The sequence below is a fragment of the Empidonax traillii genome, unplaced genomic scaffold (assembly GCF_003031625.1).
Source record: "Empidonax traillii isolate 1590-97213 ecotype Southwest subspecies unplaced genomic scaffold, ASM303162v1 scaffold264:size1143063, whole genome shotgun sequence".
NCBI lineage: Eukaryota > Metazoa > Chordata > Aves > Passeriformes > Tyrannidae > Empidonax > Empidonax traillii.
The window spans coordinates 517,804-544,689 of NW_020955457.1; the positions used below are offsets into that span (position 1 = coordinate 517,804).

Here is a 26,886-nt window from a genome sequence, read left to right on the forward strand (position 1 = left end):
GAACAGAAATAAAATTCTATTTCTCATCTCCCACGAGTATCTGTTTTAAAGCCACTATCTGTAAGGAAAATTACTGGCATTGTATTAGGGTTTATGGAACTTTTATGTTACATATTTATTGCACTGCCACTGACTGGAACATAAATGAAGTTTTGCAGTTTCCCTGTCTAAAGGTTTCATCATGAGTGGTGAATAGGAGAGTATTCAGTTTGTGAAGTCTAGCAGAAAGCAACTAGAGACATTCATGGTTGGCTCATCTGCTTCTCAAACAAGGGTCTCACTGAAGCTGTCACGTTTGGGTAATATTTCACTGGAAAATATTTCTGCAGATCCCTCAGACAAATAAGGCAATTGTATGTCCTCACTGACCTGGACTACACACCTTCTGGAAGGCAGATCCTTAGGCAGTTAGAGAACAAGTTAACTTCATTTGTGACTAAAAAGAAACACACTTGAGATACCTACACTTGAAACAGTATGTCTTACAGCCTAAGGTAAGATTTCACAATTTGTAGACAAACTGACAGTGATTGATGCAGTGATTTTTTTGGCCACTATTGTATCCTTTCCTTTTTTAAAACATATTTTGAGCATGTTGTTAGAATTACTTGTCCATAAAGTAATGAAAGAAGACTTTTACGCTGTTAAGAATCATTACCAGAGAACAGAAACCCCAGGATAAGAGAAAAACAAGCAAGAAAACCGCCTAACTAGAGCCTAACAAGTAACTCAAAGTGATGGAAACAGTTAAAAGGAAAAGAAATCCCTAACATAGCAAAAATATCAAACACACATAAAGTTTTTATAGTAAACCCTTCAGAATGAGAAATTAAGGCAAATTATTAGATGTAACCCCTTAAAAATAACCAGTAATATCTTTTAAAAACACGTAACTACTGGATACTGAAAATACCACAGTTGGCTTGAGCTATTGATTGAATACTGTATGTCTAACATGTAAAATGCTTGAAACCCTCTGTCACACAGACAAAACACCTTAAATTTTAGAAATAGTGCGAGAGGAATACATCTTAGGCTATAAAGAAATCTGGCATCTACAGAAGCTATTCTCATACAATGATCAGCCATTGAGGTACAGAGTAGGCAGCAACCTTTAGTCCCTAAGCTGGAAAAAACAGGTACACATACAAAATCTTAGATTTGTAAAGCAGCACAGTCAGATCTGCAGTAACCCACAGATTTATATTTGCTGTGCTGGAATTTGAGCTGGATCACAACCAGCCAGCTGAAAAATCACAGAATCACAGGATAGCTGGGGCTAGAAGGGGCCTCTGGAGATCAAGTAGTCCAAACCCCTTGCACATACATGAGAATTTTATAAACCATAGTCTCTGCTTATCTTTTACCTAAATAGAATGAAACCAATTTTTTGACACAGATAAAATTCAGAGATCTCCAGAAACAATCAACCCTCCCCATTAGCCTTTCAAACCAAGCCATAGGCAGAGGGTATTTCTGAAGGTCAGGCCCCTGGCATAGATTAAATTTGATGGAGACAAATACATGTCCCAGAGGATGACTTTGAGTCATAACAATAAACGGTAACACTCTCCTTCTCTGACTCCAGTTAAGCAGAGTAATTGCACAAGATGAAGTGGAAACTGAATGTGGAAACCTGTAGGCAAGGACTGAGGCTGAAACTACCTTCTTTGTTTGTTTTTCTTCAGCTTTTTCAATGGAAGAGCTATTGAACTTCTGTAATACTGTATGAAGAGTGGGAACATCTATTCATATATAAAGGTGGTTTCGAAATCCCCATTCAAGTCATCTGTGGCAGGTTATTAACAAGACACCAAAACAAAGCTTGAGAAGCAACAAATTGGATTGCATGAGAAAAAGATATAACTGCACAGGGGTGGTAAGAAATTCAAATTTCATGGGAAGAACTCAACTCTGTACAGCTTCTCTTATATAGACAGAGAAGTTTATGTGGAAGGCCTAAGAGCACTGCAGTTTATGAGATTTTCATAAGAACATGGGGAAAAAATTGATGGTTGTGCAATTCATGAGAATGCAGCAGAAAGCTCATGGCAGAACAGATGAAACCTGGATTTGCACCAGTATTGTCAGACACAAAAAGCGCCGGGTATGTTGAGTCTAAATTAAGGCAGAAAACTTGTATCTAGTGCTGCTGCTGCTGCTGAGAAGTGGCAGTTAGGAAAAAGACAGGGTTGTTGCTCATTCAGCTGTATACCAATCCAAATAAACTTCCTGTGAGATACAGTCTCACAGGTGGATTTAGATGGAAGGTACAAGGTCGTATGCAAAGATCATCATCCATATGGAAACTGTAACTGAAACTGTACCACTGACTGAATGCCCATTTGCGACTGGAGACTATTAGATCCCACTCCTGGTTTATTTTCAGCCAAATGGAATGAAGCTCAGGTATTCTAACATGTTCCTTGATGTGAATGAAAGAATGGTGAAATGAAAAAACTGCTTCAAAAGTGCACACATGATTCAAATTCCGACACTGATGTAGACGCACCTTGGGTTAGCTGATGCTATCTTTCACAAACATGAAGAAAAGTAAGGGTAAGGACAAAATCCTAGACCTTCCCAGGATAAATGAGAAGAAAGAAAGGTAAGGATAATACATTAAAGAGCCATAAGAAAATGAGTGGGTATACAGAATTAGTTAGGATGTAAGCCTAGTAGGATGAGAAAAAAAGAATGAAACCTTAGGACAATCTGGAGAAGGACCACAATGAAGATCTCTGAAGTACAGTCAAGATGAGACACTGGATACCTGCATGATGAAAGTGTAGAGATGGAACTGCAGAGATGGATGCTTTGCAACAGTCAAGAAAAAGTTAAACGGTTCCACAAAATCCTTCCTCCTTATGTGCTTAAGGAAAGTGATGTGAAAAGGTAGACATCTTTACTTCTCAGCCACATTTTTTGTCTGGAAGATTTTCCAACAAATACTCCTAAACTGCCTTTTATAATGAATCATATATACAAAAGGTATAAACTGGGATTGTTAGTGGTAGTAATAATAATAATAATAATAATAATAATAATAATACTCACCACTTTTGCATCTAGAGCAACCTGAGCAAAACCTTTTCTATTTCCCCACATGAGTTGGTAACTTTCATCACTGAATAGCGCTTCTCTAGCTCCACCTGGTGAGATGGACACCAAGTATCCATTCTTCAGTGCAAGCAGACACTCCTCCCTGGTGCCTGGTATAACACCTGTCACTGCCAATAATAATTTAAGTCCTGCAACAAATAAGTAGCAAATGCATATTATTATAACAATTTATCACAAACACTGCTTGCATGTAGGTACCAGATTACAGCTAAATGAAAATCTAGTACCTATATATTTAGACTAAGACAAATTTTTATGAAGTAAGACACCTGCCGAGGAAATATTGGCAAAATGACAAGGACATGACAATATATTTTTGCCCAAATGTTATGAAGATGAACCATCTTATCAGGAGCACCTCAATAAACTAATGTTTCCACATGCTATTTTCTATAATTATCAAAACACCCATTAAGCAAGCAAAACTTGTGCATCATGGCTAGGAATCTGAAAACAAGTGTCTATTCCTCTCTCCTTCTTTTTACATACTTTAATACAGGGGGAAAAAAATGAGTACAATAGAGATTACTGCAAAAATAAATACCTGACATGCAGCTATTTTGTTTAAAAGAAAACGTGATGTTTAACATTTTAAACATTGAGTTTTTGAGTTGCTAAATTCAGTATTTTGTGGTTAAATTGCAAGCTATGTGGATCAACTTGGACTTCTGTAAGACTCTTAAAGATGCATGGATGACAGAAGTCAGCGGGCCAATTTCAGCACCACATGAATATTCCAATGAAACTCCTTCCTCTGCTTCCATAACTGGGATTTCTCTAAAAGACAGATTTAGAATCATGGAAGCATTCCATGTTTTCTAATATTATCTTCACATTTTAAATATACTAGTTTGGAATTCCCATACAAAGTGTCAGCAGACAAGCATTTCCTCAATCTGCAAATTCATTGTTTGGACAGCGTAATTAGCAGAGAAATTTTTTTATAATAAACATAAGCAATATCTATGGACTGCCAGAACTGGTGCTTATCAGTACAAGTTTGGCAAAGGTCTGCAACAGAAACTTTGGAAGAGAATGGAAAACACAGTGCTGAGTCTTGTAATTTAATTAAATCTCATTCAAGGTACCATGTTTGATAGATCTTTCTGTCAAAGACAGATGCTGAATTTGTTTAAGCCCTTTGTGAATTCATATATATATTTCTGTTTTATCCTACAGTCAGGAATGCTGTAACCTTATTAAGTGAAGAGGTACTTCGTTTGCTTGGCTTTAAAACTTTCTTGACTCTTAGGAATTATAATGTATCACATAAACCCATATTCACTTCTTATTCCCCTTTTCCAGATCACACAAAATTTTGTATCCCTCAGTCGTTCAAGACTTCTATCTTATGTACTATCTCTTCAAAGGAAGCCATGCCAGGCCTCTGATCATCATTGTCCTTTTTTTGTAACTTTATTACTTTGCAGATACTCTGTTATTAATTCACAAGAAGAATTCTCCTATAACTGTGATTAATCCTACACATAAATTGAATTGAGGTTCAGCATATTCTCATGAGCATTCTTTAAAGAACCAATTCGTGAAGTGTAACATTTCTTTGCAAAAAGCAAGTCAATGTGGTAGAGCAGGTTAGGGAGAAATTATGCTCAGGCTATTACTTTTAGCCACATTTTCTAGTAATGCAGTGGAGAGGTCTGATCTCAATTATCTGTGGTCTTTTTTACCAAATGCCTTTTTGTAGCCTTTTTATAGGTTGACACCGTATTGGGCACCTTCTGTTCCTCTAGCATGAAAGTAATTAAAGCAATATGTTTTGCAGACATCAGTGGTCCAGAAATTGCACATCTGAGAGTGTTACATAGTCCTGACTATGCTGTACTCTACATCTTTAATAAAAATCTGTGCTATGGACACTTCAGTCTGAAACAGTGCCCCCTTATTTATCCCTTGAAAAGAGTCTCTGTTGCAACATTTTGCTGAGCTTTCTCTTCTTTTGTGGGTACTCTAGAAAGCCAGTGATCTCTTGATAACTTCATACTTCTGATGTGCTTAGTACCACACAGTACCTACTAAGTGTGCTTGTTGAAAATTCTTGTCATCTTTCTAGGGGTGCCTGAATATGGGTTTTGCACCAAACTTGCTTCATGCTACTTGTTTTCAGTGTTTGGACAAAACTTCCTTTTCTGAAGAGTGTCCTTCTAAATAGCTTCCTTTACTCTTTATTATTATAATAGCTTTCAATATAAGTAGTATAAAGGTTCATTGAAATAATCTCCCTGATATTCCTTTTGGATGCTCTTTTTTTATGCCTTGTTTTTCTAAAATTGAAATTTTTTTGCTTCTTTATATCTTCTCCTTTTCATGATGGAATTATTTCTTTCTTTCTTCTCAGTGTTCAGTGTGTGGAATATATTTCAGTGGCCAGTATTACTCTCTTCAGCAGTAAGATCTTTAACACAGTCATACTCCACTGCAATGCCTACCCAATGTAGAGGGCAAGTAGGTAAGTGATATCCTACCATTCACTGACCTCTTCTGCACTCATAGCCCACTGCTGACCACTCAACACTAGATCAATAATAGAGTCCTACCCAGCACTTTCTACTGAGGCATGACATTACATCTCAAAAGGAATTTATGTCTCTTTGTTGGCTTTGGAGAGTTTACCAGCATTTTCACTGAAATGACAGGATATTCTACCTCTTTCTCCAGTTACATCTACCAGCTTTTTGTTTAAAAGCTTAAAGTCTTTTAGTTTGAAAGCTCTCTTTAAAGCATAGTAAAGCGTTTAAAATGTCAAGTTCACCAAAACGAGCAACAGCTTAGGTGAATCCAGAATGCTTAAATACAAGAGAAGATGTTTTTACCTGGTAAACGAAAGACAAAATGATCAGCTACTGACAGACAAAGTCTTTTCTTCCAGAGAAACAGCCTAGACAAAAAGTAAAGGTAGTCTATAGGAATAGCTCCATGGTAATACACAAGAATTCCTGGTCCTTCTGGTAGGTTTTCCACACCATGAAGCTCATAACCTGTTTGGGATGGAAAATAATACACTGACAATGATATCTGTAAATCATCTGGCAGTTTAAAGAAAACCATTTACTGTCCTTTGTTAAGTGACTTCCAGAGAGTTGTGAAAGTCTCTGCTGTAGCTTTTAAAATAATTAGGTTCTGGATGGAACGTTTGGTCAATAGCAAAAATAAAGTCCCTCAACCACCACAGCTTATCACTGGACTGATTTGTTGATCAGTTTAATCACTAGATGAGACCTGAACCTGACATTTTCCCCAGTGATAATCATTTCCCATTAGGAACTTTTATCAGTACATAGTACCATAATAATAATAATTTTACAATAATCACTAACTGGTGTGAAAGCAATTCATTTGCAGAATTAGAGGCAAACAGTCTGAATGCTTTCCTGAAATACAAAAGTATGAATTTCCATTCTGTATCAGGCAGAATAATGAGTTTGGGATTTTACACAATAAAATGTTTCTATTTTTGAGAATGGTGAGATGTTTACGTTGAAACCATAATCTATAAGGATCCCAAAGAGAGGCTCTCTGCACAAGAGTGAAGTGTAGTCACTTCACAGTGGGAGGGAATTTCCTCACAGACATGGACTTCTATGAATCCTTGTCCTGGCTCTTCCTACGTTTGAGTTAGGTTTTAGGTGGAGCCAGACTAGAAGGCTGATGCATAAAAGGGCGTGGGAAAGCCACAGCTTCTGCCAACTACGAGCTCTGTTCCACCTTGTCTGCCTACTTCTCCATGCCTGCTAGAGCTCCTGTCATGAGCTGTTCGGATGGGATTGGAGCAGGCAGAGTCTTAGGAAGAAGTGGTGCGATTTTTATATGCAGGATGTTCAAAAATTAAGGGGAAAGCTGTGGGGAAGGATAACAACATAGATAACAGCTACTGTTCTTCATCCTTAGAATGGCAAAGTTAAAGTTACCTTGCTGATAGTCTTAAACCACATCTGTGGAAAGAACAAGAGCCTAGCAGGCTGCTGAGGATTTTCCTACCCAGTGGGGTGTGTTGAAAGTATCTGAAGGCTGAATGTAACGAAACTGAAAAATCAGGTTAGTGTTTAAATTCTGTCACAGTACAAACTTGGATGTGATATCTAATTGCTTCTTCATCCACACAGCTCTTGAAATTATTTTTGTCGTAACTCAAAGTAGTTTTTACCAACTAAAAATATAGTAATTACATTTCCAACTAGAACATTAACACTGCACTTCACTCTGATACCATATACAGAGAAACTTTTGGGTTAGGTGCTATACAAAGTACAACAAATGTAATTTATTTGCATCCATTTGGAAGAAAAAATTAAAATTAAAACTACTGTGTATTTACTACTTGCTGTAATTCAAAGCTTCAGACACGTCACGTCATACTTACCATGCCATATTCTTGCATATATATCCCAAAAACTTGCTATGGTTTTCCTTGCTCTGTCCCAAGCACTACTCAAGGGATCTGCTTCTAACTCACTATTCCTCTGATATATTAAAAGTGAAATATTAGAAAGGTAAATGAAAAAGACAATTGTTAAAGGAACTATAAAAACAGCTAATATTGCACTAATTGTCAGAGAGGCGATGATCACATGAAAAAGGTGTTGCTTCAGGAACTCCACAACAGGCCATCCTTCCAGTCCATAGACAAGGCAGCCGGGGTCAGTCATTGGTATCTGTCCTGAGGTGCAGGATTCTTTTCTGCCTATCATGTCCTGCATGGAGAAGGAAAAAAAACAGCTGTAGTTTCTAATCATGGAAGTTTCTCAGTTCAGGAAAAAAGCTTTCTGTAGATACACCTGATGCCTATTTTGGCATAGCACAGGTTCAAACATTTTGTCTCTGTCATGATAAGTTAGCTACCGGGTATGAGATTACTGTATGTGCTTATGGATCCTTTTTATACAGCCAAATAATCAGGGTTAAAAGGAGAAGGGCTGGAGTCCAAGGAAGCTTCAGGATCCCTACAACATGGCTGATCAAATTATTTCTCTGTGTAAGTGCAGCTTACGTTTTAGAATCTCAGAAGAGGGTAAGTGGTAAGTATTTTCAGAAGTGTTAGCCAAGAAGACTGCTTCCAGAGGTGTGGGCTCTCCTCTGCAGAGGGTCCAGCCTGGGCTCCTGCTCCCTCAGTTTGGCAGTAAGGGGACCAAACAGCAGAGTGAGCAGCTGAGGAGCCAGCAAGTGAAACCAGGGCAATCGTGTCTCCTTCACAAATCCTGTAAGTGCCTGTGGCAGCATTTGGTATTGCAGGTATCACTGGGAAAAGCAGCTCTTCGCCCTTCATCCATACAACGATGCCAACACACCCTTCTTTCCAATCTTCCAGCCCTAGCAAAGGCCAAGAGGGCTCCATGGCCCTATCGGTATGGTTGCCACATGGAGCTCTCTAGTTAGTCTGTTCCTACAGCAGACCCTACCAGCCTGACAACAGGCAGTGGTTAAGCTGGAATGCAAGAGCACTCCAGCTCCAGCACCGCTGGCTGCTTTTAAGATTCTTGAGCATTAGCCAGAGACTCAAACATCGCAATCCTGTTCAGTAATCCATAACTGAAAACAGATTTTATTTGCCTCAATCAAGCTGCTACTGGTTTAACAAGTTTTCTGCTCCAACACCAGAACAAGTACCTACAAGAAACAATTGCCACAGTCAGTGCCAAGATCGTAAAATACAGCAAGCCCAGACTTTTCTGAGTTTATGTCTTCAGCTGCGCACTTACATGAGCAAACCTGCTGCATCCTACTCACTCCACTTTTACCTTCCTTCTTTGAAGCCCTGAGTAGAACATAGGGGTGGAGTGGTGTAAAGCACAGCTCCCTTCAGAATTAAGGATGAGAAGCAGTACAGCAAACAGCAAAAGCAAAAAGCAGCCACGAACAAGCACTAGAGTCTAACATTCTGTAAAGCAAGCAAGCCCCATGACAAGCCCTGTGGACTGAGTAGCTGCAGTAGCTATAAATTTGGTCATGCACACTCCAGTGAAATCTGTCCTTATCTCAAACCCTTTGAACTCCATACTGGACACCAGAAAGGACCATTGTAGTTTAACTTGAGTAGGCAGCTGAGCACCACAAAGCTGCTTGCTCACTCCCCCCAGCAGCGAGATGGGGGAGAGAATCAGAAGAGAATCTCTTGGTGTAAGATAAAGACAGTTTCATGGGAGGATAGTAAACTAGAAGCTCAAAGGAAGTAAGCACTGTATTAAAAGATGCTCAGCATGGTGCAAACAAATGAAACCAGTGTGACAAAGAAAGTCACAAGAATTAATATAGAATTGTTTATATCCTGATGAGTGTTTATATCCTTTAGATGCCTGACTAAGGTATAGGAAAACCTGGAAACTGTCACTGAAAAGAGATTTTATCAACAACATCAAAGAAAAAAAGGAATAGTTTGCATGATTCAGACATTAAAATCTCTGTTGAGACAGTGCTCAAGAAGAATAAAGCTAGTGGTGTGGTGCTACTCTATAGTGTTTTTAATTGCTTAAAGTTGCTGATAAGAACAAGGACTACAAATCCTCAATGTGTGCAAAGCATGCTATGCTGACAGAGCCCAGGAGAAGGCCACGTTAATGGCCTGTCTAAGGCTACTGAATCAGAAATACTGAGCAGTACTTGGAATAACTCGTTCAGCCTGCAACACAGGGCAAAGGAAGTGAACAGATTTTGCATCATTATGGGGGCTTCAAATCTGGAACACAAACTAATACAGCCCGTACCAAAACTGTCTTAAAATCACAGATAAAATATTCATATCCACAGCAAGTGCATCAATAATAACCCCTGTATGATATGGGGATTAATTTGGATATATGGATCACTGGTGAACAAGAGATTGTATAATCAATCTACACTTTAACAAGTCCAGGTATCTTCTTGTACCTAACATTCATTTAGAAACCACCTGAAATTCCCTCAGGCCCCTTGATACCCATTTTTAGTAACTCGAAAGACTAGGGATAATCCAGAGGACTGGAACGGATTTAAGATTATTCCTAAACCCCCAAACACAAGTAACTGCAGACTCAGCAGCCAGATAAACTTCTGGCAAGATAACTGAGAAGCTGGTATGTGATGAAGGTACCTGATGCCACTCTGTAATTTTGTGGGAAACAGACCTTGTAAACAAATTGACCTCCACTCTTTGAAGGAAGTAGAGGTTTCATAGCTTGTGCAGGTGTCATGCACATACAGTTTTACTAGGGGATTCTCAAAGAGTCGCTTTAAGCCACACATAAGCTGCAACTTGAAAGCTGCTCTTCCACTAGCCCCTTGCTGTATGTTCTCACCCCCAGGTTGGTCTCCAACAGGTCAGCTTGGTCTCCCTGCTAACAGGATGCCTGTGAAAATGCTGGCACAAGCAAAGCCACTCTTGGGAACAGCTCAAACTTAAGTTGACCTATGGGTATTATGCAAGTATATTACTGATGATGCTTGAAACTTCTATTAAAAAATGAAGCTCTTTTAAATGAAGCACATATGAAATGGGTGATGTTATCAACTAACACGACAAAAAAGTACCCGTCAGTGGCAGAATCTGTATCAAAAAAGAACTGAGTCTACATCCTACATTATTCAGCATTTTCTGAATTTTTCTTCTAGTATTAATAGGATGTCTACATTGATCAGTGTAAACAACGTAACATCCCACTGATTCCTCTTCCTCCACCCCAATATTTATCTAACAGAAAATCACCTGCTGCCTGGGAGATCACTACCTTTAACCTTGTTTGCTCACAGACTACAGTATAAATGAAGATCTTAACTTTTTTATTTCTGGGTTGAAGCTCAATGTAGACACTGAAAAAAGCTTTAGAAAGAAAATAAAATACTTCAATGTGCAAAATCATACTTTTTAAAAACCCACAAAGCAGATTTTAACAGTACAGATTTGACCACAGACACCTGCAAGTAGTTGGGTACACATGGAGTGAGTTCACCTTCCACCAGCTAGCTGGGTGCGTGGGATACAAGCTAAATCAACATCATTCCAGTTGAATTCAAGAGTGGAGAAAGAATGAATGATTGACAAATTGAGGAAAAACTAGAAGTAGTATGGCTTTTTCTGGAAATTGTTTGCTCAACCATGGTTCGGTTCCTGCTCACTCAGTGCAGTGGTAAACTACCTCCAATATTGCGTAAGGGTAGAATGAACTTTGATCACTGAACCCTGCATCCTGGGTTTTGGACCATATGATATGAATCCAGCATGGAAAGTGCATTCCTCTTTAATGCCACTACAACAGGACATGTTCTACTCACTCTCACCAGTCCCTCGCTGAAACCACAAACACAATTTTGAAGCTTTCTCTCTATCAAACACCATACAGGAAAGTTACTATGTTTGAGTGACTTTTGCAAGGCTACTACTACAAACCTCCTTGATCATGCGCTACGAGACAATGCAAGAGTGTTACTGCAACATATTTACTCGCAACTGCTTTGGTTTGCCCCAAATCTCAATATTTAAGGGAGAAATTTTTCTTCTGCTTTTATCAAATCTGAGCCAGGAGCAGCTCCAATGTTCTTCAATACTGAATATCTTATAAAAGGCTAGCAAGAGGTTATAGTGTTTTATTTTTGAAAAACCCCAAACATTTTTTCAATTGTCTACATTTTTCTCATGTTATCTATTGATGGCCTTGAAGATACCGTTCTGAGTGATTTCATTGTTCTTACAGAGAACAACATGTGCGTTGACATATGAGGTATTTGTTTGGGCTCCACCTATAAAGCACATCAAATTCCAGAGTAATAGCTTTATCTACAACATAAAATTACAGGTGATATCAGAGAGAGATGAAACTACTGTCTCCCTACTTAAACGGGAGCTCCCCTTTCAACAAAAGTCTCCTGTACTACAAGTTGTTCAGATCCTGAGCTCTTGCTGATAAGGATAATCTTACCAACACTATAATCCTAGGGAAGAACAAAGCTGTCACAAGACATCTATTACATCAAAATTAAAACCTTGTCTCTGGCTTTCAACAATGACTGAAAGGTCATAATCTTGGTCTTATTGCTCACCAGTTTGCTCCTGGCAGTAGCATAGTAGAGCATAGTGGGAAGATCAGCGTAAAGTAACTGCAGACTGTTCTAGAGATAATTTTTTGACACCTGCTGTTTTGTGGCAGGCTCCTACTCTTCGGTCAAACTCAACTGCTCTGTTTCACAAGGGGAGTCATCTAACAGTTACAGTTCTCCATTTTACCTTTCAGTGTAAATGAAATTCCAGTTTTACATTTCCTGGATGTTTTGTGGCAGTTTCATGGAAAATTACTCTCTTGCTGATCTCACCCTGTCACCACCCAATTTATTTGTCTCCATACATCCACTCTCCTTCTACACTCCTATGTTTCTATAGCTTTTCCTACCTTTGGTACATCCAACCCAAAAGTGAAGGGTCTATCCCCTCAGGAAAGAAACTTCAAGCAATTATAGTGCCCAGTATCCCAGCTTTTTAGTCATTCCACCTTTTGCACACACTGGGGATACCTAACCTGGAGTATTGTTTCACATTTACAGCCTCAGCAAATATGAATAACTGAATTCCCACTCAGGTTTGATTGAGCATGTGGAAATTAGGCACTATTCCTGACCAAGCATACTTGTTCAGCTCAGTTCCCAGAAATGTGGCAGGTAAAACCTGGAATAATAAAATCATAGAATCATAGAATGGTTTGGGTTGGAGGGGACCTTAAAGATCATCTGGTTCCAGCCATGGGCAGGGACATCTTCCACTAGGTTGCTTAACGCGCCATCCAGCCTGGTCTTAAAGACTGCCAGGGATGGGACATCCACATCTTCTCTGGGCAACCTGGTCCAATGTCTCAGCACTCTCACAGCAAAGTTCTTCCAGACCTCTAACCTAAACCTGCCCTCTTTCAGTGTAAACTATTTTTCCTTGTCTGGTCACTACATACCCAAATGAAAAGTCCCTCTCCAGCTCTCTCGTAGGCCCTCTTGGGAACACTGCCATAAGGTCTCCCAGGAGCTTTCTCTTCCTCAGGCTGAACAATCATAATTCTCTCAGCCTGTCTTCACAGGAGAGCTGCTCCAGCCCTCTGATCATCTTTGTGGTCCTTCTCTAGACCCAACAGGTCCATGTCTTTACTGTGCTGAGGACCCCAGAGTTGGATGCAGTACTCCAGGTGATGTCTCACACTTGGAGTGAACTACAGGGGCAGAATCACCTCCCTTATCCTGCTGGCTCCACTTGGGATGCAGGCCAACCATAGTTGGCTTTCTGAGCTGCGAGCACACACGGTCGGGTGTATGAAGAGGGTGTATGAGGAGGGTGTATGAGGAGCAGGATCTGTGTTCAGTGCTGGTACCCGTCCTGCTCAGGCACAAGTGAAATACAGCAAGCGCCTTTTTCTCCACCTGGAAACGTCATTTAACGTTTCCAAACATCAACACTGCAAAGACTCGGAGGGTTTCTCTAATTTCAGGCGCTAAGGGGCCCTGAAAGTGGATCGCGGCTGAAGCATGGAGGTGCTTAGACGCTGCCCGACCCTCCCCCGACTCTAGCTCCCCGCGGGGCGACAGAGTCTCCCCTCCCCGCCGCCCTCCGTTCCCGTCCCGTCCCGTCTCATCCCATCCCATCCCGTCCCATCCCATCCCGGACCGTCGCATCCCGGACCGTACCCCGCCCCGCTCACCTGCCCTGAGCGGTCGCGCCGTCCCCCGGACCCCGCGGATGGGTCCCCGTCCCGGGATAAAAGCGCTGCCACCCCCGCGTCCGGGACGAGGAGGCGGGGCTGGGGCTGAGAGCCCAAATCTCCATTTTTAATTCTTCAACCATAAAAGTCTCGGGGCGGGCGCCAGGGGCCCCGCCCGGGCGCGCCGGGGCGGAGACGCCGCTTCCCATCACAGGGGGATCGGGGACGCGCGGAGCCTTCGATGCCGCTCCCTGCTTGGAAAAGAGAAGCCTCCTCGGGATGTGCTTCTAGCCAGTTCATGTCTACGGTGATTAAGGAAACTTTCAGAGTGACATTGACTGCTGAGTTGAGACCATGTAATGGTTTTGCAAAGGAAAGAGTCTCTTCAAAAAGAGAACTGTGTGCCACACAGACTTGGGGGTATAATTAAAATAGAACGTAGATCATGCTATTATGGCTAAATTAAGCAGAGGAAACCTGAAACATAAAAAATACCTTTATGCTGTACTGTTGTTCACCCTACGGTTTATGTGACAGGTCTTATTTAGACTGATAAGACCAATAGGTACTGCTTTTAAAGTTTAGAAAAATCATTAATCCAATCTGTTTAAGACAGCTGATAGAATTTCACTGATTTGATACAGAACAAGAAATTGAGGAATAACAGTGACTTGCAAATGAAGAGGAGTGGAATCCAGAATGTAGTTTCCCAGGTGAACACCGGGAAAAAGAAAGTATATAGGATCAGAGCCAACTCCCTAAGAATGAAAAGTATTCTGACAGAGAATGTAGTGATTGTCTTTTCCAGGAGGCAGCATACTGATTCAGGACTGAAAACAAATCCTGAATAAAGGCACAACTGCCCACCAGCTGCTTTTCCCAGTGTGGCACTGCTTTACAAAAGATTCACCCAAACTTGAAAATATTCTGCTGACTGAGAATATTCAGTAACACTGTAAAGGGGATTTTCAGTGACTGTTCATTAGGAATTATTTCCACAGAGGATTCTTCAGCATCAAGACTCTCTCCAAACTTTTGAGAGGCTTGCTTCAGCATAGCTTGCCACTTGCTCTTCAGAAGACTCAGAGAACAACAAGCAGTGCTCCAGTCTGAGCATCTCCTCTTACCTCCACATTTATCCCAGTTGCAGCCCTCGCATGGCTCCAATGAAATTAAATACATGCCTCCAGTACATTTCTTCCCACGCACACACTGTGCCATAGTTGTGGTTCAGGGGAAGTAGTTATAAACCTGAAAAAAAACATCCACCAGTGATGCTTTTCTACTGGCTTCTGGCTATTATGGCTCAAGACAGACTTGTTCAATAAAAGCTTCTCTTGTGAGGGAAGAAAAGACTTGATATTCCCTGTCTAGCATGAAGTAGCAAATCACTGGAAAAGTGTTTTTGCTAGTAGAGAAGTCAGTAGAATGCAGATATAAAGTCTTCAAGTGGCAAAAGTACATTTAGATGATCAGTGCAGGTAAAATGTTGCACAGAACACTTCCTGGGCAACATCAAATGTAGCTCAAATAAAGTATTGTGTTTTGTTTGTATGTGTATGTATGCATGTATATATATTTCCTTGTACTTGCATGATGGTGTACTATCGTGCAAAGAGTGGATAGAAATGCAAGAACAAAAACTGCTGCTGAAGAACAGAACTAGATTGAAATAACAGCCATGATAATAAGAATACTGAAAAATGCATTGGATTAAAGAGTACTGAATAGCATTGTGTAATAATAAAAAAAAATTGCTATGCTATCTTTGCCTTCTCATTTTTTTTTCTTGCAAGTCATCTTGAAGAAAAGTGTACTGGGCTTTTTCAGAGTGTTATTAGGAATCCAGTAGGGGCTTCTCGCAGCATATGTGGATATGAAGAGAGATTTCTAGTGACAGCTGAAACTACTCTGAGAAATTCATGTCATGACATGAAATCAGAATTTAGCCATTTGAATCTCAGTGAGTGGAAAAATATATTACAGAGGTGTAAAATTTCCAACAGTCTGGAATTTTTAGACAAAACAATGGTCAAAAATTTTAGAAAGAAGATTCCAAAATACAGACCAATACCTAGTGTACAATGTGTATTTTCATGACTATAAAGGTTCTATGAGAAATGGAATAAAAAGAACTGACTGATATAATAAACTCTATCTTGTGAATCAGGAGCATATGTTAAACTTCAGCTAAAAGTAAAAATAGCAACCAAGGTGAGATAGAAATAAAAACTTATTAGGGCTGAAAAAGTACTTTGCTCTAATTTTGAATTAAGGTAATGAGACGGAGAACTGGCAGATTGATACTGAAGATTAAGGAGGAGAAATTACAAAACAAGAATGAAAAATCAAGATTCAGACATGATGAGAACAGAATCCGTTAGTTTTCTCAATCTATGCAAGAGCAATGTCTAACAGATGTTATTCCAGGCCCAGTAGTGAGGAATTTTTAGTAGATTCGTGAAGTTAAGAATACCATGCAATGGAAGAAATGCAAATGTAACACCTATATTTGAGAAAGCAAGAATAATTAGGAGTCTAATTCTGCACTGCACAGCATTATCCAGACCAATGTGTGTTAAGAAAATAGGAGTTCCAGAAGTGAAATGGTAAACTCACATTTCCTTTTCTAATTGTTAATCTTAACAGGCAGTCCTGTCAGGCGTGAAGCTTTGTGGAAAGGCTAAGTATAACCTTAGGGTTTATTTTACAGGAGTTCCTGGTCAGATTAGGGAAGTGTTACAGCTAACACAGAATGCATGACTGAGATATTCTTTGAAATATTGTATTTAATTCTCTTTCCTCCTTGTTAATACAGATTAATTTAGATTGAAACATGGACAGAAAAAAACCAAAGAATAAGGCAGAAGCATGTGGCTTTTTTAACCTAGCGAAATGAAATTTCAAATGGGATATACCTGTTGCTGTTAAATAATTTTGGAAGCAAGAAGGTAAAACCTAACTGTTAAAAGTCATTCAAAGCACAGAATAAATGAGTTAATGGCAGTATAACTTTAGCCTGTTTTATATTACTGTACATTTTCCAGCAAGAGAAATATTGAAGTTCTGAATCTACTGCTATTTGGAAGTTGAAATTAATAGGTTACAGAATTTGGCAGTCCCAGTCTGGTGTTGCTTGCACGAGACTGCATGTGACTTGTGCTTGGAGCTGTCTCCCTTTCTTCAAGGATGGTTCCAGCAGAACATGGAATGATTAATCCAGTTGTCAGCTGTTCAAAAGTGGTGTTTCCCAGGGCTCAGTACTGGGACAAGTTCTTTTTAATATCTTTAACAAAGGATCGAGTGTCCCCTCCGTCAGTTCGCAGATGACACTAAGCTGGGAGGGAGTGTTGATATGCTGGAGGGTAGGAAGGCTGTACAAAGGGATCTGAACGATTGCCCAAGACAGATGGTATGAGGTTCAGCAAGGCCAAGTGTCAGGTCCTGTACCTGACTCACAACAACCCCATACAGCCCTACAGGCTGGGGGCATAGTGGCTGGAAAGCTGTCTGGTACAAAAGAACCTGGGGTGCTGGTCAACAGCAGCTGAACAGGAGCCAGCAGTTTGTGCCCAGGTGGCCAAGAGGGCAAATGGCATCCTGGCCTGTATCAGCAACAGTGTGGCCAGCAGGACTAGGGCAGGGATTGTCCCCCTGTACTCAGCACCAATGAGGCCACACCTTGAATCTTGTGATCCCTCTTCTCCCAAGTAATGAGGGAGATGAATAGGTCTCAAGTTGTGCCTGAGAAGATTTAGATTGGATATTAGGAAAAATTTCTTCACTGAAAGGTTTATCAAGCACTGGAACAGGCTGCCCAGGGCAGTGGTGGAGTCACCATCTCTGGAGGTATTTAAAAGACATGTAAATGCTGTGCATAGGACATGGTTCAGTGGTGGATTTGGCAGTGTCAGGTTAATGGTTGGACTCATTCACAAAGATCATTACTAACCTAAATGATTGTGATTCTATGCTTACCATAAAATGACCATTTGTGTTTGGAGGCTGTAAAGTTTCTTACTAAAAGAAAATGATTACTTGGTGTTGGTTTCGAAAAAAGTGCCTCCGTCTTGTTTCCTGTTTCTTGATACTTGATTGGGCATGAATACAAGGACCTAGACAGGATTAGTAATTGATCCTGTTCTGGACCATGGCCTTTGCAGAATGTTGGCCTTTGTGGGTCCTTAGGACTGGATCCTACTTGAGCCAGTAATGCTGTAGAATGATTGGAAGAGATGACTGTGTTGAAGGTCTCAAATTTCAATAAGCTGAAGTTGAATTTTTTTTTTTTGTCTTCTTCAAAATTGATATTTTAGACATATTAATCACTGGTGCTAAAATGCAGGAATCAGGATGTTACCACAGCTGTGGGATTGTTTGCTGGCAGGCTTGGAAGCTGAAGACTTGGGACTCAAGACAAAGAATGATTATTTTTTATTTTCTAGAAGAGATATTTCACCGATGAAAATAAACAAAAGGAGCTATTTCTTTAGATCCTGAAGGAAACATCCCACAGTAACATTCTGAGAGAGCTGTTAGATGGATCAAATTTGCTGACTGTAGATGGTGTAAGGAGCTATATTGCTCAGGCAAGGGAATCTGAACATTAAGTGTGAAAACTCGTTCTGTTTTTGCCTATGTAAAATCAGCAGTTAAGCCAAACTCTGCCTGAGGGCTCAACCTTAGCCTGTGCTTGTAAATATTATGGCTGTCCTGGAGGAAGACAAAAAGTCACTTGACATTAAGTTTCCGTGGCCTAAAAACTCAGTTCATTTGCCCTGAAGCAGAAGATGTTGAGTTGAGCAATAGCACAGAGTACTTACTCCTAGCTCCAGGAAGAGCAACTTGGTCCAATACTCTGTGTAAGCAATCCCTCCGACATACACAAGATCATGAGAGTTGAGGCTACTTTGATGGTCAAGTCTCCCCATTTCTTTTTCATATCCTCAGTCTTATTCTTCTCTTCTGCAGGTGTCAGCGTAGTCCAGCTGGCTCCAGGTTCAGCATCTAACTGCTGGCAGGGACAGAGGCTGTCAGCCTGCAATGCTGGAAACTCCTAATCACTGCAGCTGGATTTTGTCACTTGACGGAAGGGTAACCCTTCACTATACCATAGTTTTCATCCTGCCTTCTTGTCATGCATACTTAACTGATGGTTTTCAGCAGATCATTTCCTGATAGCAGAGAGGTAACAAATCATCAGGAATTTTTGGGTCTTTTCCAATGTATAAAGAAACATTGTCTCTAGCAGGTATTGTTATCTCTCTTTTCTCTACCTTAATATTTTGAAAGTGTCCTCTGCATTCTTTTCCAATACATCTCCACTCTACTGACATCCATATAATTTTTCCTTTCTTTCTTATCTAATTTCAGTCTGCATTATTCTTACTCCTGATTTTTTCTACAGTAATTCTTAGACTGAGATCATCTCTCTCCTTTCCACATCTCTCTTTTTCTATTCTGAACATTAAACCATCTCACTTGAACAAAACCTGCCTTATCTCCATCACCTTGGTTCCTAGTTTCTTTGCCCACTTTATCATAATGTCACCAAAGAAAGCTTCCCTTTCTGGTTAGATGCACTCTTCCCACCATCCCATCATTGACTCAAAACTCTATTGAATCTCCACAGCCTCATTCTCTGGAAATGCCATTGTCCATTCCCAGCTCTTTTACATACCATGGCTACTTTGAAAAGCAAACAAACTAACAAACAAAAAAAACAGTTCCTCAGATTCTTCACATCTGTAAAACTCCGCTGATGTTTCACAACCTCCACCCATTTCTTCCCACAACCTTCACTACTCCCTTGCATTTCTCTCTCCCTCCAGTCTCCTGGAATTCAGCAGTTGCCATATAATTTCATTGCTGCACTGATAGCCTTGAGCTATTTATGTGCCTAGAGGTAGGGGAAATAGGGTGAGTTTTTCTGCTTCGTTTTAGTTGTAGTTTGATTAATGCTATATATTCAGAGAAATACAGCATACAGAGAGGACAGTCTTTGCAGATCATAGAATCACAGAATGGTTTGAGGTGGAAGGGACCTTAAAGATATCTAGTTCCAACCCCTGTGCCATTTAGATATGAAATGGTGACACTCTTTTTGAACACAGACACACTACATTTTTTTATGCTTCATAGAAGGTCAGAAATATATCTTGTGATTCACTCCAGTGTCACAGTGGACTATTTAGCCTTCAAGTCAATGGCTTTAAGCTCAATAAGCAGTTGGTAAAGTAACCAAGAGCAATACATAGGTCATAGGATAGAAATACTTAACATTTTCCTCTAGACCATGAAAATCGTGTCACAACCTGCTGTCATAAAGTTCAGAGAAAAGGGAGGAAGAAACAAATAATCCCAAATACAAACAGAGGTTCAGAAACATTTGTGGTAGTTGCACACTGTTTCCTGTGTCGCAACACCCGTGGTACCTCAGCAAAAGCATGCATACATAGTTTCTCTGATAACTCAGCGTCATTCTAAGCCGAGTAAACCAAGCCCAGTGTGGTGTGAGTAGTCAAAATACTAGTGACAGCTGTAAGTGTACATCTTTTAGCAGGAATGGAGTGTATTTAGTGTACTTGCCCTGTAGTGACGTTACTGACAAATACCTGAGAAAATTACATAGCTGTTAACTATTATGTTCACCTGAATATATGGTTATTTTCTAAACTCACCTACATATAGACACAGTAAAATTTGGCCTTATTTCATTAGACACTTTCCATTACTTAGGGTTGTAAGGCTCATACCATGGACTACAGTCAGGACTGAATTCTTCACTTCAGAATGGGCTAATTGATGGTCCCGTTGCTCCTGACTGATTGTGCACCACTTCAAGTATTATAAGCCATATTCACCACTGAATCCCAAAATAAATATTGGAATGTAATTCAGGTCCTGACTGTCAAGAGGATAGGCAGCTTTGCTCTAGTTATTACTTCAGTTAAATACTGTAATAATAACATTCTTTCTATTGCAAGCAGTTGAGTGGGTGTATATGTAGCAATTGCCTGAGTGGGTAGAATTTGCACAGATGAAAATGAAGTAGATGAGCTGTAATATCAAGTGTGGGTGACATACCTCCCTTCATACACCCTTTCAGCTTGCCCACGCAGGATGTACATACCAAACAGGGCAGCCTTCTGAAGGGCTGAAAGGTCATAAAACCTTACAGAGCATGGGTTTTGCTGAATGGATCTGCCTAGGGTACTTTATGCTTCAGGAATTTAAGAGATAAGTGCTTAACAAGACATTGTTTGGTCTGGACATTTATGCAAATGTCCCTTATAGTATTTTTCCTAAAATGAAAATTTTTATAAATGTTTTCTTCTGTATCACTAAGAATAGGTTATGTGAATTATAATCTTGACTAAGCCACAGCAGACAGAAAACCCTAGAGCCTGTTTGAGGGATTTTTTTTTTTTTTTGAGAAAAACCACACTACTTTTCATAGAGGAATATACTTAAAGATAAATGAGAAAATATTACAATATCATTTCAGATTGCAGGAGTGTTTTATTCATAATTAAACTGGAAAACTCAGCCAGAAATAACAGAAACATCACCTGTAGGTCGATGAGGAGTCAGAAACTGTAGTTTCTTACTGGTTTTCTTATGGTAGAAAGTACAGCACATTAATGCCTCAATAACATGCTTGATCCAGTGTCACTGAGACATTTAAACCACCTCTTCAGTAAGCCACCCTCTCACATAGATAATGACAAAACTTTTGGACTTTTTTATGTTTTCATGTATTTGAGATCAGGTCTTACCATCACTGGCAGGCCAGACTTTTCTGTCTTTAGTCCTGGTAATACAAAGAAGTAAATTCAACCACACCGGATGGACTTAAATGTAGAAGGGCAGTGACAACGATCTCTGGTATCACTACAGAAAAAGATGTCGCCCCACTCTTCTATTCAAGGAAGAAAGGGCTCAACACTCTATGGACAGAGCAGAACTGGAAGGGACTGTGTCACATCAAGCAGTGATCAGATCCCTCCTCTTGCTTAAGGTAGTGCCACTTCTGTTTTTTCATAGATGTTTGTATCCATCTAAAAAAAAACAAACTAATGATAGAGATTCCCTCACAACACTCCAACATGATGGTTATTATTCTTATTATTTTGTCATGAGTCTTTTGTAAAGCAAACAGACATTTCAGAAGATAGAGAAGTGTCTGTTGGGAGGGACTGAAAGATGATAAATTAAAGCACTTTAATATTCCATTAAAATTAGTAGTAATCACAGATACACATCCATTTACTTTGTTGCAATTTTGGATGTTCAATTCATGACACACAGAAAAAATTTAGGAGCTCTTCAGGAGTATGGAAAATGTAGTTTTTGCAATTAAACAATAATAAATCATGATTTCAAGTAATTTCACAAAGACAATGCTATTAACTGAAAGGAACCTGAAAAATGGGGAAAAAATTAAGCCTATATTTTAGTAATGAGAAAGTGAATCAAATCCTCATACTTTCTTAATTAGACTGCCTTAAACCATTTATCTCCCCTGCATGTCTTTCAATCCCCCTTTCCTTTCAGAAAAAGTACTGAAGTGTTTCTTCAACTTAGGGGGTTTTTTTTAGATTTTCAATTTCTAAATTTTCAGGGATTGGTCATATATTGTATCTGATCAAACCAGGATTTTTCAATACCTCTATGACTAGTAAAGAATTAAATTGTTGATTTACCAGACAGTAACTTTTTTGTATCTTAGATTTACTGGTATCTAAAGTTGCATTTCGTCATGGTTTAACCCCAGATGTCAACTAAGCATCACACAGCCACTTTTCACTCCACTTCCCTGGCTCACAGGTGGGATGGGGAGGAGAACTGGAAAAAGGTAAAACCCATGGGTTAAGAACAGTTTAATAATTTAAATAAAGAATAATAATAACAACAACAATAATAGCAATGAAAAGGGAGATAACAAAGAGAGAGGAATAAAACATAAGGCAGACAAGTGGTGCCCAATACAGCTGCTCACCACCCGCTGACCGATGCCCATCCCATCCCTGAGCAGTGACTGGACGCTCCCAGCCAACTCCCTCCAGTTTATATACTGAGCATGACACTCTGTGATATGGAACATCCCTTTGGCTGGTTCAGGTCAGCTGTCCTGGCCCTGCTCCCTCCTGGTTTCTTGTGCACCTGCTCAAAGGCAGAGCCTGGGAAATTTAAAGGTTCTTGATTTAGGGTAAGCACCACTTAGCAACAGCTAAACTATCAGTGTGTTATCAACATTAATCTTATATTAAATTCAAAACACAGCACTGTACCAGCTGCCAGAAATAAAATTAACTTTATTCCAGCCAAAACCAGGACATATTTTTTAGCTGCAGTGGTTGCTAATAAAAACTTGTTAATAACCCAAGTTTTTAACTTTGTTAAAAAAGTAATTCAACAGGTTTCTAAAATAGAATAATCCACAAATGAAAAGAAAATACAATTTTTTACATGTATCAGAATAAAATCTGAATTTAGTAGACCCACTGCAATGTGTTAAACCTCATTCATTTTTACTTCACTCACTGTGCCACAGATATTTTTAGTAACACCGCCAATTCAACAGAGCAGGATCCTGGGTTCTCATCTGCATTTGATCTCTTTTTACAGTGCTCTGGCAGTGTGAGGACACCTGAAAGGCTACTTACTATTCACATATCTCTAGGGCTTCTTCACAGTCTTAGAGAAGGGTCTAAAAAAAGATTTCTCTAAAAGTATGTAGTTCATATTTAAAATGCTGCTCATGTAATGAAAATGTAATTCATTTTAGATGCAGTTAATTTTAAAAATATGTATTGTATTTTTTCACATATTCATTCCCATGCCCAACATATGAATTTGCCTCTGCACAGCCAACTCGAATCAAATAATTTGAATCACAAAATCATCCTTCTCACACTTTCTTCTGAGAATATTCTGTAATAAGTACTGCTTCCTTCTGTTTGAGGATTGAACTTATTTCCTTTTCCTGTCTGGATGACTAGAGGCTTTTTTCCAAAGTTCATGAAGTGCTTTCCTGGAAGATATTTCTTGATAAGGAATCTGAGCCACAAAACAGTCCATCTGAATCATTGATCAGCAGGAGATAAAACGGTGTTTTCAGTTAAGGATGCTGGCCTTGATCTGGATAAAGGACTTTGATGTAGTTTTTTCTTTTGTCCCTGGTTACAGAAAGATAGATAGAAGGTAAAAAGCACCGGCCAGAGATATTCTCGTTACTGATTGCCAGCTTTGCTATGAGAAAATCATGGAATCTTGGTCAATCCACTATGTTCTTGCATGTTGTGATTAAAATTATATTTGATAATCTAGCATTCATCTGAATGAAACAGGAAGAGTAGGTGGGTTTTGTGCAAATATCCCTGTCTTTTTCAGTAAGAAATCCCAAGAGTTTGCCTTTTTCTTCCCAAATTAGCACAGAACTCCGTGGTGCTCTTCCGTTCCAAACCAGGAATGCCTGACGTAATGGTTCATCTGCATACATAAAATGCTTGTTCTTTCCTTGTAAAAGAAATTCTTGCTAAATATAAAAATGGACCATGAAACCTGTCTGCCAAAATACATCAGACTACCCATGTAATATGTTCTTGCCCCTTTCTACCTGCTCAATTTTTTGGTTATCATTCTTATCATTCAGTTAGAGTGGAAGGAGTCTACCATTTTTTAGGTCAGTCAAGAACTGTATCATCTGGTAGCTGACCTGGTAGTTGACATAATCCGCTGCATGGCCTTTCTATATTTCAATATTCCCACAAATATATGTGCTTCAGTATTTTCATATCAAACTATACACAACTTTTTAAAGGGATTGGCCAACTTTTTCCCATCTGCAAAAGATTGTCACTTCTTAAAGGTCTGATGTTAGTATTTGGAGACTCCCTGTACCCACCTATTGAGCCCCTGAAAGTTTAGCCATCATTACAGGTATTCAGGAAGGTGTTTCTCCCTATGACACCAGCTGCCATGAGGTTGGAAGATACAAAACCAGTGTGGCTGTTTCTTCAAATATAGTGTTGTTTTGTTGTTGTTGTTGTTGGGTACCTCTGAGACAAATTTTTCCTCAGTGTTAAAATTGAATCAGAGAAATTACCTGTGCTCTCTCCTAAAGTTTACAACTCTGAGACTGAGATGGATGCAGCAGATACCAAGAAGTCCATCTTTTTTTCCTCCATAACACTAATTTTTTCCCAGATGGACAGTGTCACTACAGAGCAGATTGCATCAAGGTTTTTTATGCAACTGCTAAGGTGGATGGCTCTGTCATCACAGCGCACACCACCAATGTTCAAGCTGTATCTGTGGCCTCAGTGTTCTGAGAATATACTGCCCATATTGCCCGTGTCCCATCTGTAATTACCTGTAACTGAATTCATACTGTTTCTGACTATCCTGCCACTACTGAGCCCTCCAGAAAGATTTCCTCTAGTGATAAAGCCTTCCATATTTCTCAGGGATTATGAAACCCCTAACTCAGTAACTGTGAACAGGTCCTGAAGATATCCCAAGAATCACAGAATATGCTGAGTTGGAGGGGACTCACCAGGATCATTGAGTCCAATTCCTAGCCTGGCACAGGACCATCCCCAAGAGTCACACCATGTGCCCAAGAGTATTGTCCAAATGCCTCTTGAACTCTGTCAGGCTTGGTGCTGTGACCACTTGTGGAGCCTGTCCCAGTGCCCAACCACCCTCTGGGTAAAGAACATCTTTCTAATATCCAACCTAAAACTCCCCTGACACAACTTTAGGCCATTTCCTCATGTCCTGTAACTGGTCCCCAAAGAGAAGAGAGCAGTGTCTGCCCCTCCTCTTCCCCTCGCGAGGAAGTTGTAACTGCAATGAGATCTCCCCTCAATCTCCTCTTCTTCAGGTTGAATAGATCAAGTGACCTCAGCTGCTCCTCATATGACTTTCCCTCATCATCTTCGTTGCAGTCCTTCGGACACTGTCTAACAGCTTAATATCTTTTTTTATATTGCAATGCCCAAAACTGCACACAACATTCAAGGTGAGGCTGCACCAGTGCAGAGCAGACAATCCTCTCCTTCAACCAGCTGGCAGTGCTTTGCCTGACGCCCACCAGGATACAGTTGGCCCTCCTGGGGGGCCAACTCATATGACTGTGCTGACTCATATGCAACTTGCCATTAGCCAGACACTCAGGTCTCTACAGCTACATGAAATGAAAAAAAGAGAGTGACTTCTCTCAGTTGCTTTCCTTTAAAGTGCATTGCCCTTACGGGTATTTGCTTCTTGGCACTCTTCCTTTCTCTTTTAGAATCTGCTATGAACATGGCATCTGGAATTCTGGCATCAGGAAAGAGTTTAGCAGGTGCTAGACATTTTCCATCCCATGAACTAATGCGATGGCCATGGGGGAGCAAAAGGGATCACGAATGACACACTCACTTCAGGAGTGAAAACTTGTCAAGCTCTGCAAACTGGGCATTCCAGTGTGCAAACCTGGACTACACACCTTCAAGACTCCAGTTATTTTACTGCTGAGAATATGTAGCAGTTGGCATAGTCTGGCTGGTTTTTAATGCAGCAGCAGCTTTGACTCAGGACTGTCACATGTCAGAAATAGTATTAGCCTACTGACCTTTGATGGTCAAGGAAAAGTTTTTTAATCTCTAAGGAGTGAAATAATTAATTCGGGTGGAAGATTATAAAAATATCTATATGCTTTTAAATGCTCTGTTATTACCACTGATTGTTAGGTAAAAGGTGCATACTAAAGAGTGCACTCCCTAGTGATTTTGCCGCAGTATTACAGATTTAATCTTGAATTAACGTCCTCTTTCATCTGCTGCCCTAGGCCTTTTGACTGCCTGTCTGCTACATGACTCAGTCCCCCAGCTGAGATCATTCTTGTTTCCAGCCATCAAGGATGCTGGTTGTCCACACAACTTCAACTCTAACAACTGAAATTGCAAACAAAATGTCATTGCTCCTGATAGGATATCCTTACTCATGTCATCCTCAGGTAGGAAGCTACAGAAATTTTTACCATTTATATTTGAGAAAATTTAGTTGGATTAATGAGTTAAACAGTACCTTAAAAAGATGTACCTTTTTAGGTACT

At 39.9% G+C, this 26,886-nt stretch overlaps 1 protein-coding gene across 1 annotated transcript in view; it reads right to left on the reverse strand.

The window, feature by feature from the left end:
- The window catches only part of LOC114060205 (transmembrane protein 68-like), a 16,579-nt gene extending 2,762 nt beyond the window's left edge, over positions 1-13,817 (reverse strand). Inside the window, exons 1-4 of the mRNA XM_027889526.1 lie at positions 13,782-13,817; positions 7,502-7,832; positions 5,955-6,119; positions 3,058-3,251 (exon numbers count right to left, since the gene is read on the reverse strand). Of these exons, the coding sequence (XP_027745327.1) occupies positions 3,058-3,251; positions 5,955-6,119; positions 7,502-7,829 (687 nt within the window). The 5' untranslated portion in view covers positions 7,830-7,832; positions 13,782-13,817. The remainder of the gene's footprint in view (positions 1-3,057; positions 3,252-5,954; positions 6,120-7,501; positions 7,833-13,781) is intronic.
- Between the last annotated feature and the right edge of the window lie 13,069 nt (positions 13,818-26,886).